The sequence below is a fragment of the Paramisgurnus dabryanus genome, chromosome 5, assembly GCF_030506205.2.
Source record: "Paramisgurnus dabryanus chromosome 5, PD_genome_1.1, whole genome shotgun sequence".
Classification (NCBI taxonomy): domain Eukaryota; kingdom Metazoa; phylum Chordata; class Actinopteri; order Cypriniformes; family Cobitidae; genus Paramisgurnus; species Paramisgurnus dabryanus.
Window position 1 is genome coordinate 9,626,463 of NC_133341.1, and position 20,405 is coordinate 9,646,867.

The 20,405-nt window shown below is 37.6% G+C and overlaps 1 protein-coding gene across 1 annotated transcript in view; it reads right to left on the reverse strand.

Moving 5' to 3' along the window:
* dapk1 (death-associated protein kinase 1) overlaps positions 1-20,405 on the reverse strand; it is an 86,469-nt gene that overhangs the window by 55,465 nt on the left and 10,599 nt on the right. The window contains exon 3 of the mRNA XM_065267241.2: positions 1,804-2,025. Coding sequence (XP_065123313.2) covers positions 1,804-2,025 — 222 coding nt within the window. The remainder of the gene's footprint in view (positions 1-1,803; positions 2,026-20,405) is intronic.

Genomic DNA, 20,405 nt, shown 5'->3' on the forward strand with positions numbered 1-20,405 from the left:
GAATGCATATTCGAAAATCGAATAAAAAGTGACAGCCCTATATATGATTGCATTTCTTAACTGGTATTTTGTGTCAGAAAAAATTATATTTTGTTTTTATATCTTATGAAATGGCTGTTGACAAAGTGCTGTTTATCTATGCATTTACTCATTGCATTAACTGTATCAAACTGCATTAGCGTGTGGAGGTAATAAATAATTAATACATCTCCACAGACATTTATTTAGATGTTTTTAACGAAATAATTTTTATCCTAACTTCATGTAAATCTTGTTAGAAGTATAAGCTACATGCGGCGGTTGTGCTTTAGCCTTCAACTCAGGAAGTGAACATGAACATGATTTTACGAGGTAATGATAAGCATAAATAACAGAAAAATTTATTTAATTCAGTGTTTTTATTTCATTTATGGCTGTTCATGTAAAGCTACATCAGTGATGGGACAGGATTTGATGGATCAGTCTAAGTGACTCTGTGAATTCGTCTATATTTCTTAGCCAAGCTGCATACATTAAATTGCATATCAGGCATGTATAACACATCCCATCTGTGCATTAGTGGCTAATCAAGCCGGTTCCTTGATTAGTATTAAATCGCCATCAGCTGCTTTCAGATTTAGCGGCATTTACTACGCAGAGCTGTAGTTCACAGAGATGCTTGGCAAAATTACGTTCATAATTGAGGAAAATCGACTCTGATAATCTATGCGATTTTGCCTAGCTTCTCTGTGAACTACGGCTCTGTGTAGTAAATGCCGCTCCATCTAAAATCAGCTGATGGTGACTTACTTCTAATCACAGAACCGGCTTTACTGATGAAACACACAGGGGCTTTTTTGCACAGCCCTACAAATAACTGAAGGACAGAGTTATATTTCAGTAGTGATATTAGGTTTTTTGGATTAACAGAAAATGTGCAATATGAATCAAACGAAATTAGACAGGTGCATAAATTTGGGCATTTTGTTGATTTGAATACCTGTAACTACTTAGCACTGATTAATTTGAACAAACAATTGGCTTGGTTAACTCATCCCTCAATAAAGTAAATATTAAGTTAATAAATCTAATCTAAAGCAAAACTACAGTATACTGTACATTTTGATAGACGAATGTGATTTTTATTCTTTGCCACGTTGACCCCAACTTGGTAGCACTTTCAAATTTATTTTCATTCAACAAAAAAAGAAATTCATATAGGCTGGGATGGCATTAGAATTTTCATATCGGATGAGCTATTCTTTTAATACACATTTTTTCCTGTTTGAACAGACCGGCACTAGTTTATGAATGTAAACAATGAAACAAGCTAAACTGGTCCATCCACTCAATTTACTGGTTTCCCTCACCCCCCACTGTTGACCTTGTCAACTGTTTGCTTTGTGAGTATAGGCTGGCGAGCCCTTGACAAATTCTTTTATAGATCAATTTCTACGCAAAATGCTAATTTTAGAATACTACAGTGTACACAGTGTCAAAGCTGTGTTTTGATGCATTTGCTCTGACGTAATAAGCTATGATGCTCATGTGGGCAGCAACTTTGAATCCAGCTCACAACATTACCCTTTTATGTTTCCCTTCCGGTCTTCTCCTTTCTCCTCTCTACTGAACTCTTATTAATGAGAGACTTAAGAAAGAAAACTGACTGCACTGTAGTTCCAGAGCTCTAAAGCAATCAGTTGGTTTTGAACTAGCGACTTCTCCAGCCTACTGTATTTAAGCCTTGCATTGTGAAATAAAATATCTGAAGGCTGTAAATTATTCCATGACTCAGAAAAGTAAAGAGAAACAAAATTCACTCACAGCTCCAGGATGAGGATGACCTCGTTCTTGTTTTCAAATACATCGTGAAGAGTGATGACATTGGGGTGCTGAATTTCCTTCAAGATGCTGACCTCCCTCTCAATGTCCTCTTTTGATACTCCTCGCCGACTGGATTTGCTGCGTCTCTTCTTGATAAATTTGGCTGCGTATTCCACACCGGTGCTCCTGTGACGGCACTTCTTAACAACAGCAAACTGGCCACTGAAAAAAAAAAAAAGACTATGTAAAAAAATACAGTGGTCATATATTTCCGTTTCATTTGCCATTTGTCGTCATATATTTAGAGACTTTGAAGTGCCATGACAATTTTATATCTTTTATTAATATGTATGGTCTTGGGATTGAACCCATGACATTTGCATTGTGTGTGAGCCACTGTAAAAAAAAAAGTCAAATCAACATATGTTACTTTAAGTTAAACAATTTCAACTTGTTTTTATAAGTTATGACAACTTATGTCAAAACTTACTTATATACATTATATATATTTTCACTAAATTTGACTTTAGCTGCGTTTTCTCAAGAAGAGTCACACATTTCCTAAAAGCCAGGATTAAAATAGTCTAGTCAATGCAACAGCCTGCTAAATTTACGCAGAGTTTGGTATACAAATGCACATTTTTCATATTTTTTAATCCAAAAAATGACAGGGCTTTTTTTTGAAATATCTCTTTAAATCTATGGATATAGTTTTGCTCCTACAGCACATTACCAACAGACCATATTCCCCTTCAGCATGATTCAATTTCAGTCACTGTAAGTCACGACATGCATGCTGAATCACTGCCAGAAACCGACAGTCGCGCAAGCTAAACGAACTTCAACCTTCAACAAGATCAAGTCACAACCCTATCCAATCACTAATGTCAAACCGGTTCGATAATAACTACTGCATCATTTATTTTCCAGTAAGAATTTCTTGCGGATGATGTCATTTATTATGTAAGGAATAATTGACAATAGGCCATTGAATTATTTGAAAATAATGCACACCCAAGGTGATAATGTGGCATGATGCAAAGCAAATGTGCATTATTTTCCAATAGCCTAATTCAAAGGGCCGGAGTCAAATTAATTCCGCTTATACCATGGTTACCACAGACATTGCTTTGATGGTTATTTCAAGACATTTGACAGGTCAGGTGTGCGTTTATCAAAAAAATAAAGCATACCTATGAAACATTTCTCAACCAATCATAATAAAGCATTCAACTGCCCTGTGGTATAAGCAAGCAGATTAAACACAACACAATGTGATAACAATGTTTTGCTAATGGTTTCATAGGTTGATGTTATCATGGTGGATAAAAAAACTCCAGTGCTACAGCAATCTATGGCACCATGCCAAACACCAGTACACAAACCAGTATACTAAAAGCGCCTTTAAACTACATAGTGGAATACAAACAAAAGAAAATATCAAAAAAAGCTATCTAAAAGATATTCTCCTTCCCTTACAGTACAGCCATATAATCTTTCCTGTACTGTCACAGCCTTGCAACATATTTGGCTCTTATAAACATGGCTGACTGTTATACAGCTGTTGGAAAGATTTCTTCCAAGAAATTGATAATTGCCTTTGGGAAAAGAAACAAAAAACTAAGGAAGGAAAAGAGGATCTTGGGAAGGGGCTTTCTCATGCAAATTAAAAACACAGGGCCTTTATTTTTCTCTGCTCCACCTTTTGTCATCCAGACAGCAATCAGTCCCCACAGCAGTAAGGGACGGTACATTTGCATTAACTGGGGCCTGAAACAGGGGTTGGAGGTAGCAGACAAGCTTGCTGTGTAACCTTAAAGACCTCATGAATTGAACTCTATTCTAAAGAATACCTAAACAGTTACTTTTAACAAAACACATTTACATTTTTGAGTTTATTTGCTTTCAGGATTACAGATAAAAATACTGACTAAGAATGGTCCGACTGACAATGGTCCAGAGAAATCCTCACCATAATATAATATTTATTGCTGTGAGAAAACTAAAGAATCCTTGCATAAAATATAATGTGTCACCCAACTGAAACATGCACGTCAACACATGACAACAGCAATGCTTGTCATATATGGGGTCTTTATGCAAAGAACACCTATCCCAAACCAAACCGTTGTGTCCCTTTTTGATCCAACCATGGGTTGAACCCCCCCCCCCCCGCCCCGCATTTTTAGAGTGGGCACTTGATGTTTAATAAACTGAAACATAAAAGAGTTAAGAGTCAAAAGGTCAGTCTTCATAGTCCTGAGAGTGTGGCTTTTGGCATTCAGGCATGTCTACACTTATTTGTCAGCAACACTTCTCAATGAGAAGAGGGCACGGGTCTTTAGCTGGGCCAGTTTCCATAGCAGTGCTAGGGCAGGGCATCAGGAAGGGAGGGGGTCATGTCAGCCAGAAAGGGGCCTGTGGAGCATAACGGTCCATGGCAAACAACATCACACATCGCCAAGCAACCAGCCGACTATAAAGACAGCATGTTTTTCAGTTACAAAAGTCAGGCTGTATAATATCAATTTTGAATGGGTGAAAAGGGCAAATGTGCATATCAAGATGTCAGCCTGGCATGGCTCTTGGGCTTGAAAATTGGCAGAAACATGATGATAAAGTGCTATGGCAATCACAGTGGATATCAAAGAGCTGGCCAATGAAAGCACTCTTCAGATCAGGCACAAACCATGAGTTTTGCCCCATTATGAATTCTGAAGAAGATGGCACCCATTTGAAGTACTGCAGTCAGTCAAGTCTTTTGTCATAAAGGAGTAGGAGTTTTGTTAAGCCATTTGATTTTGTGTCTTTTGCTTGATGAGGGATGCTTCACAGTATGATATCATTATATTTTGTTTCTACTGCCTTTACCAGAACTTCTTGTAACAAAGTAAAGTTATGAGGGCTATGAAATGCAAGCTGATCATGATTCTGCACTGATTACCTAAATGCCTAATGTACCATATGCTACCAGCTAATTTCTTATGAAACCACAATAGTATGAGAAAATTTAAATAAAAAATACATTTGTATTAAAAATCCAACTATTAAAAGAGACTATTCATTGTGTGAAAACTAGGGGTGTCACGATTCTCCAAATCCTCGATTCGATTACATTTTCGATTCTAAGGTCACGGTTCGATTCTCGATTTTTTTATGATTTTTTTTTTGAAAGACAAAAAAATTATATGCCTTTATTATTATTATAGTTTCACATTAACATGCACATTGCGTGCTTTTCTCGCATGGAGGTTTGTGGGCTTTACGTGCGCGAGAGAGCTTGTAGAGAGAGGATTCCTTCATGGACTTAATGCGCGCATCTTGGTCTCCTCCTAGCATCAGAAATAAAACCGGTGCGTCATAAGCAGATTCACTTCTCTCTGTCTCACGTGCACGCGGTCTCGCATCTGTCCAAAGTCTAAACATAAACTAAAGTAGTAATCCTTACATATTTGTTCAGTTTTATGCGCTTCATGCGAGGTGAGGCAAACTATCCCTTTTGTTTAAAATATAACCTGCTGCATCTTGGCGCCTCTCTCACGCACGTACAGAGAGAGCTGCGCTCTGTCCAAAGGCAGATCACTAGGTAGTAATGCTGTTTATGATATGCATTACAAGGAGTTGTAGCAATACATCCCTTGTGTTTAAAATATAAATCGCATTCCGCTGGACCGATGTTTTTAAAGGCACCTCTGAGAGGTTTATTTCCCCCCGCTTGATTTAAAATCGAAATAGTGACACCCTTAGTGAAAACGTGGACCACTTTAAAGGGACAATTAAATTTTTGTGAAAATATGCTCATTTTCCAGCTCCCCCAGAGTTAAATATTTGGTTTTTAACGGTTTGGGAATCCATTCAGCTGATCACCGGGTCTGGGGGTGCAACTTTTAGCATAGCTTAGCATAATCCATTGAATCTGATTAGACCATTAGCATCGCGCTAAAAAATAACCAAAGAGTTTCAATATTTTTGAGTATTTTTCCAAAAAAATGAGTATATTTTCCAAAAAAGTGGACTGTCCCTTTAAGGTTCCATTAAAAAGATAAGAAAAGGGCGAATGGGCTTAATGCACTTAATTTAGTTCTTAGGTTGGGCGAGGCATATCAAAGGGGATATCAGTCACTTTATTTTTTCAAATATCCACAGACTACATCATGGTCATGAAAATAATTACAGGTGCTATTAGGACTAGGAGTGCCCTTCTCTGTCTACAGAACATCTGACTGAATGCAACAGTAAAAGAAAACCAGTGAATTATGCATGGGTAAATATGATAAAGTGTTAATGTTCATGAGATCCTTCATAAACTTTTCATAAAATCCCAAGTCATGGCCAATGCTAAAAGGGAAGTGAAACATCATCCACAGTATCTCACATGATCCTTCATGACTATACCATGTCAAGAAGGTACAACAGAGCTACAGTTTATAACCCTGTAATGAAAAAGTATAGTTGTTATTTAATGTGTACCAGTTAAATCTACTGTGTTAAGTCTCCTGTGTAACCAATATTAAAACCTGTCTCTTTAATCCATTCAGACCAGTAACACATTCTCAAAGGCAAATTTGTTCCTCAATTACTATAAAAGACATTAAAAGCAACTACAGAAAAAACAAAAGTGCAATGAAAGCAAAGTGACCAAACTGTGTAAGAGATTGATAGAGAGCTTTCAAAATAGATATTCAATTTCATAATTTTGAAATAAATAACAGTGGATCTCACATATATTATATTACAGATGATTAAAAAGCAGGCAAAATTTAAACAGTGTGTCCACAATCTCTCTACAATTGTACATCAATCTCCAATATAATATTAATAAATATTATGATGATTCCACAGGGTATTAGCAAACAAAACATGTTTACAAGAGTATACAAGTCACTATAGAATAAAAAGGTGTAACATAAATACTTTAAAGGCGGGGTGCATGATCTCTGAAAGCCAATGTTGACATTTGAAATCACCTAAACACCTGACCTTCTTTTGATAGACCCACACACACATACACAACCCAGGCAACAATGTCAGTTAGTAGAAACGCCCTTATTGCTGATTGGCTTCAGATGTGTTTCGGTAATCATCACGACTCCCTTTTCCAAAGTGTTTTTCAAAAAACAAGCACCCCGCCTTTAAATCACTTTTGTTGATTAGGAAATATTGACTAGAGCTGGATGGTGGTGACATAAAACAGATCAGCGATTAAAGGTGCTCTAAGCGAATTCACGCATTTTAGGCCATAAAACATTTTTTGTTTCATACAGTAAACATCTCCTCCCTATCAGCTAGCTGCCTGTCCCCTGAACACACTGTAAAAAAACGCAGTCTCTATAGACAGCCCAGGCTCCGCAAACTCCAACAAAAACAAAGTGGTCAAACCTACCACCATGAAACATAACAAACGTGTTCCAGCCAATAAACGACAAGAAGGATTTGGGAGTGGGGGTTGGGCGCAGAAAGCATGGAAGGGAGAGGGAGGGAGGAGTTAGCTACGCTTCGTTTTTTTTTTAAAACACTTCGAACGCCAACGAGAAGTGACATCACACAGATTCGCTTAGAGCGCCTTTAAGTCTAGGGATGTCCCGATCCCACTATTTTATTTCCGATCTGATTCCGATACCAGAATTCCGTATATCACCCGATACCGATATCTGCCCGATACTATTGTAATTAAATGTGTATAGTGCTTTGTGCTACATCTAGTATCATTTTAAATGTTAAAATTAATAAATTTAAAAATGATTTACAAGTTACAGTAAACATTAGTAAATATTAATTTTGGGAATTATTATGGGAATTATGAGCTTGACCGGACTTATCCACATTCCGGGTGCAGAATTGATGCGCCTAAGTCATATACTGGGCTTTCTGGTCGTTTATGGCCTTGAATCATCCTCTCATGGAAATCCTCGCACCGCAACGGAAAGTTTATAACGGTTAAAACACAAAGAGAATAGACGCATCGTGTGCTCAGCACAAAGTGAATTGCATCCATCCGACGGCTTACTGAGACTTTATAAAATCAGATCTTTTAAATAGCGTAAAGTTATCTTGTGTGCGTGCGTGTTTGAATGACGCGTTTCATCCGTCTGCTTTAACAGTGGATTATTAACTCAGTTTGCGAGTAAGTTACAGAGTTTATGTAACGATTGTTTCTTCACATGAAGCTATTGAGTGTATTAAAAGACTTTGAATATAGTGCATAAAATGTTTATGGTGCTTTTATAATATGTTGTCCTTTTAATAGCTTGTCAGTAACAACCACGGCTAACGCACATATCGGAATTGGATCAGTCATGTTGTCGGTCCTCGATACGATGTCCGATCCAGCCAAAAAGCCCGGATCGGACCCGATACCGATCCAGCATATCAGATCGGGACATTCCTTATTAAGTCTTATTAATTCCTTATTAAATCATTATGGCAGCAACTTTGACTCAGGTAATCAGTCAAATAAAATCAAATAAATCAAATTTTTTTAATCAAATAAAAAAAAAATTGTTTATAAAAATAATAGCAAATTTATAACAGGATATATCGGTTAGGAGGTTACATAATTTGACTAAAAGTGATTCATACAGAGTTAATAATAAGCTATAAACAGTGTTAAAACCCAGATAAACAGTGGCTTTAACCAGAGGTCAAAAAAGCACAAAGAGCCAAGCACATTGTAAAAGGCATACATGGCCAATTTCAAGCCCACTGCAGTTAACTCACATTTACAATTACATTTTATGAAGTTCACAACAACTCATTCAGCAGAAAATCCCGCGCTATCTAATTATTCCCATTGGGAACCAAAGGAAAACACAACACTTTTCAACTCTAGACCCCCACACAAACTAAATGATGCAAAATATCCAAGCATTGTTAATGACTTAATTAGCAGGTTTAAACTAAAAGAGCATATGAAAAATTAAACGTAAACAAAGCCTAGCAAACTAAACTTTTACTCCCAGACACGCCAAGCAAAAGGATCGTGTTGTTCTTTGGACACAGCTTTCAAATTTTTTTCAGTGAAACTTGAGCCAGGAGAAGGGCTAGAGGGAGGAATGAGAACATCCTCTGTTTCCCTTCTGCGTCCTGTTTTCTGTGTACCTACTCCAGCCCAGGTCTGGCTAAAAAGATCTTTAACCGAGAGACCAGATTTGCATTACACAACACAAATGGGTGGGAATGCTGATTGAGGAAACCACATTTGCAGAAGTTGCTTTTATGAAATATGTAGTTTTATAGCATCTGCTTACTGCAACCCTTTAATATGCGGATCATAAGGATTGCTAATCATAATTTGACAAAGGAAAGTAGAATGCTGTTCAAACACCATCTGCGTTGCATGTACTAAAGTGACAGTTAATTATTGATTTGCTCTACTGAAACTTATCTTTCGTGCTGATAAACACGCATATTATCATACATAGGGTGTAGAATTTCTGACTTGTATAGAAGGAAAACTGAACAGTCAGATTGATAATTTTAGCTGTATGTTCAAACCTATCCTCAACTCTGACTCTGAAGCACAGGGGCGTACTTTGTTAGCAGGTGCTTTGGTCTTTCAAGCAGCCTGTTGGCGTCTGAATGCCCAATTATGTGTAATTGTGAGCTTCCTGAACAAAGGTGCGTGTCAAAAGCTATTTTTTGGCTCTCATGAAACCACAAAATCTTGTTCTGTTTTGTAAGAATGAAGATTTACGGGACAAACAAGATCCGTTTCTGTAGCTTAGCTTGTGCAGCATGGCCATAGCAATGCCACTATTATAGGTTTGATTCTACGATTACACACACGGATAAAACGCATCTCTCGAATGCAATTTAAGTTACTTGTTAGGTTGTATCCTGTTAGATAGGAACCTGTTGTTGTGTGCTGATAGCTTGAAGACAAGCAAATAAAAATGAATAGTGGACAAGATACTAAAAAAGATTCTTCACTAACTGGCTGCTTCATAATGAAAGCACAATGCCAGGTGCGCTCCATTAGTGTCCTAACCCACCGGCATACAGTTTCAAGCATTCTATTGGCTTGCTGAAAAGAATTTCTAAGTCACTGTCAAAATCAAAATCTCATCTATGACAGCCAAGAAGTAATGAACATGGGCTCAGGGGAGAAATAATGACCAATAATGATAAGATGACACTGTTGAGGGCTTGTTCCTTTGTGCTTGCTTTCCCTTTTGAATGTGTCGTGATTTCTTCCCTTGAATGATTTTCTTCTCTCCTGTGCGAAGAAGCTAAACATCGGTCCAACTTGCCATTAGGATTCCGAGCACCTTTTGTTGTGCTGCACAGTCATTATGCAGCATTTCTACTGTGATCTATATCCACTGAGACATACACGAATGCCTCATCTATTGCAGACTAAGAAAATGAAAACGCAGATATGATCTTTTATAAAACCTATGAACGGTAGCCTGCTGAATACATTTGATTTCATAAAACAGACTAGTTATTATAAACAAGTTATCACAAATTAAAAAAAAAGAAAAGGCTTAAAATAGTGAACCGAATATCAGATTCAACAGCATACAATTGCCATTGTGATACTGGTTTTAAACCAGCTTCTATCAAAAAGAAGATAATATCCACAGAAGTAATGTGTTACTAGTATCTGGTTTCACAGACAGTTTATCAGCCATTACTGCTAACTATAAAATTGTCAACACAGGGTATGGATACTCAGGACCCGAAATATTAACGGCTCCATAATTGGACAACTGGGTAAAAAGTGAAAGGAAAGCACCACAGTTTTTCAATATTTTACTTTGTTCTTAACTCAATTAAGACAAATTAATACATTTATTCAATGCATGTACTTAATCTTTTATACAGCATGTTGTGAATGTGTTAGCATTTAGCATAGCTTCATTCAATTCAAACAGGGATGAATTTAGAAGCCACAAAACACTTCCATGTTTTCCCTATTTAAAGACTTTTACATGAGTAAGTATGGTTGCACAAAATAAAATGTGGCAAATTTTTAAGCGGATAAAAAATGAGAACTATATTTTATGGCGGAAGAGCACTTAGTTTGCAGCACTTCGACCTCTGGCGCAGTAATATTGATTGAAGTTTAAGGGATTTATTGATTCTTTGAGGAAGTTTACCGAAAGCAGTTTGTTTATGTTGTTGCTGCTGAAACCATTTATGGTACAAAAGTACTTATTTATTGGATTCGGCATAGGCACAATTTTAAAATTGCTGTCTGTCAGTTGCCTGTTGGTTCATGTGATGCTTACTTATTTATATTTTCATGGATAAATATCAAATATCACATATCTTATAATGTGTATGCCAAAAATTGGTTAAGTGCAGTGTCGAAAGCCTCTAAGACTAACACTGACCTAAGATCAGCTCATGGGTTATAACAAACAGGCATTACATCTTAGGCCTACAGAGGGTTTAAGCAGGTGGAGGAGCAAGGATAACCATTTTTCTAATCTTTGACCCCAATCCTGCAGTAATCCCAATCAAAATGAGACTCATGAGCTCATCAAAACCCTTTAATACCAGAGAAATGTCAGTGCGCAACAAGCAATGATCTTTGAATCTCTCACTCTCATCACTGACCACTGTTTCCTCAGCATGTGCCAAAAGGAAACACTAGACCAGTAGTCTTCACTACTTTTTTCATGAGACAGGTCAAAGTCTATAGGAGAGCCACTTTCACCACAAAGTATCAAAAGTTACATCACAAAATGAAAGATTGCTTATCACTCTTTCATCCCTGAACATACAATATGCAATGCAATAATACAAAATGGCGAATCATTCTTCTTTATTATTTAGCAGTCAAATTTGTAACGGAGACAAGATGATTTCCCTTAATGATAAAAATCAGGATTTCCTTAATGCATCCTTATAATGTGAGTATGCAGAGTCCCCCCCACCCCACTGGGGGTCACCTTTCTCTTAATTTTATGCGGCACTGCACAGAACGATTGGCGAGTGACATTACTGTCCGGCGAGAGCAATTCGAAAGCATAACAAGAAGTCTGATCTCACGGTACTTTGATGTCATATGACAATTGTTCTGTGCAAGCGCTGCATGCAGTTGAACATGCTCATCGACGTGCGTCTTGATATAAAGGGTATGGTTTTCTAACAAAGTTAGCATTCTGATAAGAGAAAAGACAGAAAAAGAGCAAGCCTGCACAATCATATCATGTATTACTTACTGTCATGCGAGCCACAAATTAAAGCTTGTCCAGCCACATAAGGTTCGCGAGCCACGCAATGAGTAGCACTGCACTATATGGCTGTGACTGACTGTGGCAGATTTTTACTACTGCTGTGGTAATCGACTAATTGGTGGTGGTGGTGAGGCGGTTGGGATATAGGGGATATATAGGTAGGTTATAAATGGCAATTGTTATTGCAACTGTCAGTATACAGCTGTATGTAACTTAGCAGTGTGTTACATTAACACTACTGCCAGTCAAAGGTGAACATTAAGTTGGGGCCCAAGGCAAAATTAATAAGTGTGTAAACCACATGTTTAATTTCATAGCAAAATGTCTTTCATCTTTAATATTCTTCCAATTTTCTTCAAATATTTACAGTACATTATAAGTGGTACTTAAAGGGAGGGTTCAATGGTATTTCAAGCATTCTGACTTATTAACACGGTTATAGAGTTGTTTCCTCATGCTAAACGTAGGCAAAGTCTCAAAAAAGCAGTTGGGCGTGTTACAGAGTACTCGAATGCACTTCACCAGGGTTCGTACAAGTTTCGTAAAGTTTTTTTCGATCACAGGTCCAACTGACGTTTCAGGGGTTTTCTATACGTATCCCTTCTTTATATGGACACTTCCCCGCCCATCCATCAATCAGCGGGAGACGCTAGAACTTGCAAACATCTTATCATGCGACACAGCTTTGTTAAATTTTAAAACTCAACAATGTCACGAAAGAAGAAGTGTGTTTTTGGAAGTAAGGAGAAGAAAGTCAGCCTTATAAAAACAATGGATATAGTTTATTACCCGGGGTAGCAGTGGAGTTTTGCATGTGTGTTTGATGCGCTGGATTTTCCCAACCGGGTCATGAGTTGCATGCGGTAAGTAAGACTTTTGTCTCATGTTGGAAATAGTCGCATGCATATTTATATATGACATGAACATGTAGTGAATCATAAGTTAAAACAGTGTTGTATAGTGTTGCATGACTCATACTCGCTCCACCCGCGGTAGTTACTCCTCCTTCTTTATTTTTTCGTACGTTAATCGGAAAGATTCGGTAAAGCTAATCTTTCTTTTATAAATCTGATTAAACTAAAGACTCTTCGGAGATATAAAGGATATCATACTACTCTATAGGTACTCCAGATTAACATCAGAAATGCAGAAACAGCATGTGTTTCATGAGCTTTAAGCAATGCTTTATGGTAAGCATCAATTTTATTTTACACTTATCTGATTTACTAGTTAGTGTTTCATGGAAGCGCTCTCTTTATAATGAAACATAGCAGTTGTTTCATTTGGAGTTTATATCCCGACCACTGGGGGCTGTCCACACGGAGACGCGCATCACTGTATATGTATACATTTTTATCGTATATCCAGCGTTTTGGGAGACTGGAACCGCTATTTTTTGAAACCGGCTCCTAAAGTAGATAAATCTGAAACCGACACCCTTGCGGTTTCGTGTGTACAGCCAATCCATATATTTTGTGAAGCGAAAACGCCATCACATCACGTGTCGGCAGCGTCACACGTAACAGCAACAACAATAATGGCATACTACATGATTGTGTTCTTGCTACAGAAGCTACTAAGCGTACTAGCTTTATTACAGCAAAATCTATTGCTTCTAAGCAATTGTGGTGAGCAACAAGCGATAATGGACAACACCATACGCCACATGCTCTTAGATCCACAGCGGAAGACAACCAGGAGAAAGACTCTGCTCTTGCTCTTGAAGTTGTTGCGTTCGCCATCACTTCTTCTTCTTGGTTCATATACAGCGCGCAAGGTTATGCGCATGCTCAAAGTCTTCTTCTCCGTGTGTATATCTGTGGCAAAATTACAGTGCCCCATACTGGTCTGGAATATATACTACACCGCATTCAGTCAGTTTCAGTGGTTTCGTTTGTGCGCAGATATTTCTTGAGACGACGCCGTGTTAACAGATTATTTTTTTAGAACGAGGAAAAAAATGATCGGATAGGGCAGAGGTCCCCAACCACCGGGTCGCGACCCAGTACTGGGTCGTGGACAAGTTGCCACCGGGTCGCAAGAACGTCCCGAAAAAATGTGTATAATAGCAACGTAATAGCTTAATCGGGTATTTTGTACTGTAAGAGCCGACTTCAAACAACATCAATCATTTCCACTTTTGAACAGAGCCGCGCTCTCTCTCTTTTTCTCCGCCTCTCTCTCTCTACCAGCGCATCAGCGATCACATTGCTGTCATTAGAGTTTGAGCATACAGTACTTCTAAAACACAATCGATCAAAGAATTGCGGAGGTATGACTTTATGAATCATTTGCAAATGTACATCGCAATGATGTACATATGCGGAGACGTTCAAATGTGTGACAGCGCAAATGACTAAAAACTAATTATTTTATTCTTCTTTAAAACAACTTCAGAATTATCCATCGATCGTAGCACCATGATCAAAATAAACTATTAGGCTAATAATATTTTAACGGCTACACTTTTAATGTAGGTTTGAAAGGAACCTAAACTTGTCAATCATCATTAATCATGGTAAACGTGAGTCTCCGTGCCTCTGCGCCCAGCCGCAATTATTCTGGCATCTCTCCTCCTTCACTGCATTTTTCTTCTGTTACTTGGAATTGGGTCTCGAGCCCGACCAAGATTCGAGCTGCCTTCGAGAACAGCAAGCCAACTTCGTTTAGGTTCCATTAATTATTAAGACTAAATGGGCAGGCAAACTAGTAAAAACTAAGTAAAAATCAATCCGCCAAAATATGGTTTTACACGTCTATAGAAAATATACTATAGCCTAAATAAAGCAATTATTAATTTTCCTAATGCATGGTTGTTATCTTTACTTCCATTTAAAACGTAAATTTCAAAAAGGAGGATTTTCAGCACGTTTGAACAGCAACTCAGCGACCCCAACCCCACCTACCCAATCTCACCCCCCGGTCCGCGAAATTTTTTTAAAGCTGAAACCGGTCCGTGGTGAAAAAAAGGTTGGGGACCCCTGGGATAGGGAATGCACTGGCTTCGTGTGGACAAAGCCTAAATCTCTAATCTCTTATCTCTAATTAAACAGTGAAAGGAAGTACTAGTATAGGTGTGTGCCACACTTTTTTTTAATATGGTGGTGTGTTCTTAACCTTTCCTAAAATGATATCCTATTATATTCCCAAAATAGGAAATATCTCAATATACCGCATCGCTTTACAGTAGTGCTATGTATCGCAACATTTTGCTTCGTAACCCTGTATCGTGTTTTATATCTTATTGCGAGATTCTTGCTGATACACAGCCCTAAACAATATATGTAAATATCAGTTTAGGATACATCGGCAGATCACAACATTCCTTGAAAGAAAACGGTTTAATTTGTTGTTAAATTAAAAAGAAAAAATTAGGAACAGTGTAGTGTTTACAAGCCAATTCAGTATGCAAAGTGTGTTGTTGGTTTTCATCAGTCCTGGTTTAATTCCCAAACGTCTCACCTGAAGTGATTGTCAGGTTGCTCTGGGAATGTGTTATTTCTCATTTGGGCTTTGCAGCAGGTTTACACTATGGAAATGAAATGCATTTTCACCTAGTGCCAGACTAACGTCGCAAAAGCTTAGAATAGCAGCAGAGAGATTGATCTGGTCTCCATCCACATGTGTGTGGGGAAAACCAAACTGCATTCAGCAGGGATGGGGAAAAACCCAGCACTAGTAACTAGTAACCAGAAATTCCATTACTCAAAAAGAATAACTGCAACATACAATCTGAAAAGTGTTAATTGCCAGAATTGCCAAGTGTTCATTCTTCAAACACTTTATATAAATAGTGGGATCTGTATTTTTGGGTGAAAATATAGAGCCACAAAGAATTTTCACTAGTGTGGATTTCAGATAGGCCTTTATCTGGTAATAACTGCTCTGTATAATCATGTTGCCTGGGGTATGACCCCTGCAATCTTTGTGACAAAGCAGCTTTTGTGTCGCCCTACCATTGGTTAGTCAGGCTGTCCGCTGGGGTGCCTGACTGGTTAACACAACACCAGTCCCCAGACAGCTTTCAACAACCCTCATATTATTACAATCAATGAGCCCTGCGATAAGAGTGGTTAATTATCTAAGCCGTTCTGATCCATAAACAATTCTGAAAGCACTACAGTAGTTGGGGTCACCATACAATTTCTCCCACCATTTTTTTGAAAGGTTTGCACTTTTGAACTTTTCAGCGAGGGAACTACACCTGGGAATGTGGCACTGTTTCAGTTACCATCATTTCTGCTCACTTCCTCTTGTCTCTCATCCTGGCTTTTCTTTCTCCAGACTTAAAAACAAAGTTGCCTCTTAGCAGCAGGTTCTGCCAAACATTTACTTTAGTCTCTATGTGAGCCATCATAAAGAGAGGGAGCCTAATTTGGTTTCCTTTAGAAGGTAAGGCTGCATGGCTTTGGCTATTTTGATGGAACTTATTTTAAAAGTTTTAAAGGGGGTAAACCAAGGGTGAATTTGAATACTGTGGTAAACCAAAAGTTTATGCTATCAGTACCATTGAATGGTAAAGCGCAGATTTTTTTACAGGTACACAAATGTACCCATCCAGTCAAATGCACAGCCTTGCAAAGTTACATTTATTTGCTCGTACTTGTACACAGACGTTTGATGCATGCACATGTTCGACAAAATGCTATGATTCTCATGGGCTACATATTACATTCTTCTGTAGGCACATGTGCAACCTATTGATACAATGTATGCAGGGTATTGAAAATCCGGCAGTTCGGGTACAATATGCGCACACTATTCTGATGAAAAAAACTTTTCATGCGCACTGTACACGGACCCTTGCATACACATAACAAAGGACTATACTTTGGCCTTAAGTGTGTTTCTGTAGTATATCTTTCTTCCACAAACACCACACAACTAGTCCTTCTCATATGAAGAGCATGAGACACCGATGCATTGTGACCCTGTCTATGAAGACCCATCTGAAGTCATTACTGGTCTTTTAATGATTTTACATAAAATAATCCTACATAAAAAACATTCGGTGAAAATATAACCTTGTTCTTTATTTACTATTGATGGAGTAAGGTAATGTCAAAGATTGAAATCATGGTGAAAATAATGGTTGAATCAAACTTTGATGCTCATTATCTCATAATTAGATTATGAGATTATATCTTAGAATTCACAGGCAGGGGCACAATTGATTCTGTACTAATACACAGCACTTAGCTGGCGCTCATGTCTATAAATCATGCGGTCCTCTGATTGGTTTTGATTAAATCACTGCTCTTTGTGATACATGAGAACGTTGAGTCTTTTCTGGCTACATTATCTCTGAAAAAAGTACTAAATTGTACCTATTCTGTCACCGGGGTGGTACCCTCAAAGGTTCCCAACACAAACAAAGCTTAATCACTTATTCATTTGTGTTCTTTCCAATCCAATAATGCAAATGTTTGTTCCTATTCAAGTGTGAGTCAGTAGCATTTTCAATCCTTAACATCATCAGATCATGTCTGTTCTGTCCTCACCAGGGATTATCTGCTCAAGTATCTGTGAATTACATGGACTCCAACTGGGTTTAAGATCAAGCTACTTTCAGGATAAGATAGGTTTATTTTTCTCACTGAATGGGAGTTTTAAAGATTTAATTCTCTGTGTTCAGATTCAGCCGAAACTGATTAACACAAAATGGCATGGTTTCTATTATTAACATGTTTGATCTATGGACGTGCTAAAATCTGACAATTACACTGGTACAAGTTTCTCTAGAGGAGGTTATTATTAAAGGGACACTCCACTTTTTTGAAAATAGGCTCATTTTCTAGCTGGGTCTGGTGGTACCGCTTTTAGCATAGCTTAGCATAATCCATTGAATCTGATTAGACCATTAGCATCGCTTTCAAAAATGAACAAAGAGTTTCGATATTTTTCCTATTTAAAACTTGACTCTTCTGTAGTTACATCGTGTACTAAGAACAACGAAATATCAGACGTACCAAGGCTGCAGCAGGTGCAATGATATTACGCAGTGCCTGAAAATAGTCCCCTTGGTATCTTTCAATAGCTGGGGACTATTTTGGGGCGCTGCGTAATATCATTGCATCTGCTGCAGCCATAGTACGCCAGCAAAGTCCTTGATTATTACACCAGAATCAAGTTTTAAATATGAAAAATATCGTCACTCTTTGGTCATTTTTGAGCACGATGCTTATGGTCTAATCGGATTGAATGGATTCCAAAACGGTAAAAATCTAATGTTTTACTCTAGGGGAGCTGGAAAATGAGCCTATTTTCAAAAAAAGTAGAGTGACCCTTTAATGCCCACCCAGGAAAATATGGGTACAATAAATGACTAAATGCAAATGCAATATCAAACAAACCAAAATGTGATATTGCAGTAAATCATTTATTTATTTATTTTGAATACTCTAGCCCTATATTGAACTAGTTCACTGTTTTGTTGCTATATTTGATATTTCTTACATTTTAGTATTTAATGAAATGTATGCATAATCTTGGTTATCAGTCATCAGAAAACATAGTGCAACCAACTTTTATGTAGCCATCCATCAGACTTACAGAAACATGCTTACTCAGCATTACTGTCTAAAAGAGACATGTTAAAACAGCAAAAATTGCAAGGTGAATGACTGAAAAATGCTGACTACATGCATGCAAAGAGTTTGTGTATATTAAAGTGAAAGCTCACTGTTCGATCAATAGAGTGATTTTAAAACAGTGTGAAAAGTGCAGGCTGTTGGACTTCTAGGCAATCTGCCAAGTTTCCAGCAATCAAATGCACCTCTTTCATTGATTTGTTAACATTTAACAAAATCACTTTTACTGTTCTTGGCTCACTGTTTTGATCCTAACTTTAGTGTAGGATCACAAATTTGGTTTAAAGCATTAGTAGCACGTTGACTTCTCAGAAAAGCATAAACATTGTTCTGCTCGGTGGCCCTTTAAAAAGAATGCTATTTGTTTGTGCATTCCGACCAGCGACTGGCAACCTTGTTTGGAGTGGGACTGTTTGGCTTACCAGTTAAAGTTCCCGTGAAATCAAATTTAAACCTGTTCCTTTTAGTATAAATATGTTAGGCTTAAGTATGGTCCTCCTAAATGCTGACAAAATTCGCATTTAGAAGATAAAAGCATATTTAGAGTTTGTTACATGGGATGAACCAAATGTTTGACAATTAAATAATTTGGCAAAAATAGGTAAAAAGGCATTTTTTAGTGTTTGACCGAATAAATGAAAACACTGATTAAATTTCTCATCAAGCTTCTCATCAAATTTTCTGTCCAATCAAATGCTCTCTACACTATTACAAATAAAGGTGCTTCATGATGCCATAGAATAAGTTTTTCTGTCTAAATGGTTAGAGAGAAAAAGGGGACTATTTTCGGCTGCTGCCGTAATGTGTGCTGCAAAGTCCTTAATAAATACGCAAAAATGAGAGTATAGTTCCTAGCCATATCTGGCTAGAAAATGGCAACTTTTAATTTTCCGTTGTTCTTAGTACACGATGGAACTACAGAAGAGTCAAGTTTTAAATAGGAAAAATATCGAAACTCTTTGGTCATTTTTGAGCGTGATGCTATGGTCTAAATAGATTCAATGGATAATGCTAAGCTATGCTAAAAAAGTGGTACCGCCAGACCCAGAGATCGGCTGAATGGATAAACAGTTATTGCATTGGGGTGAATGGAGTCTGAAATAGTGTCAGTGTCAAAAAGAAATTAGAACTTTTGCATAAATTATTAAATTAAATAATTTAGTAATACTTGCTTGATAAACTTGAAGTAAATGAAAAAATATCTAAGATACTCTTTTTTTTGTTGTTGGTGAAAATAATTTTGTTTGGGTTTTGTTTCCGATCCCGAAATGGCCGAGCACCCACAGAAAAATGGCAGAAATGCTTAATTAGTTTTAATCAAAAACACTTTTGAAACTTGGGAGCCTCTCTGATTGCTGGATCTCGCAAGTTGTCTACAATGTTTTGATAAATAAGGGGCCCTTCGCATTTTACATCTTAAACCATGCAGAAAACGCATCCGCGATGCTATTCCTGCTTCTTTCCAAAGCACTTGGACACTCCCGTAACGTCTGCCGTTGCCAAGCAACCTAAGTGTTGTATAACATTTCGCAAAGCACCCACTGGCAAAAAAAAATCGCCGCCTATGCCTTTTTATCTTGAATGGTCTGGTCCAAAAGTAGATAAATAAACCTTGCTTGTGCTGTCCCACAAAAAACAAACATAAAAGATTCTGAAAAATTGAAAAAAAAAAAAAAAACTGTTAAGTTTACTCGATCATACTTTTTTCTCAATGTTCATCATAAATATTCAACAAAATGTAAACATCTGTCAACAAGTATCAGTTGCCATATGAGAAATATTCAAGGCATGCGGTTTCGTAGATAACTCACATATATATTATGGC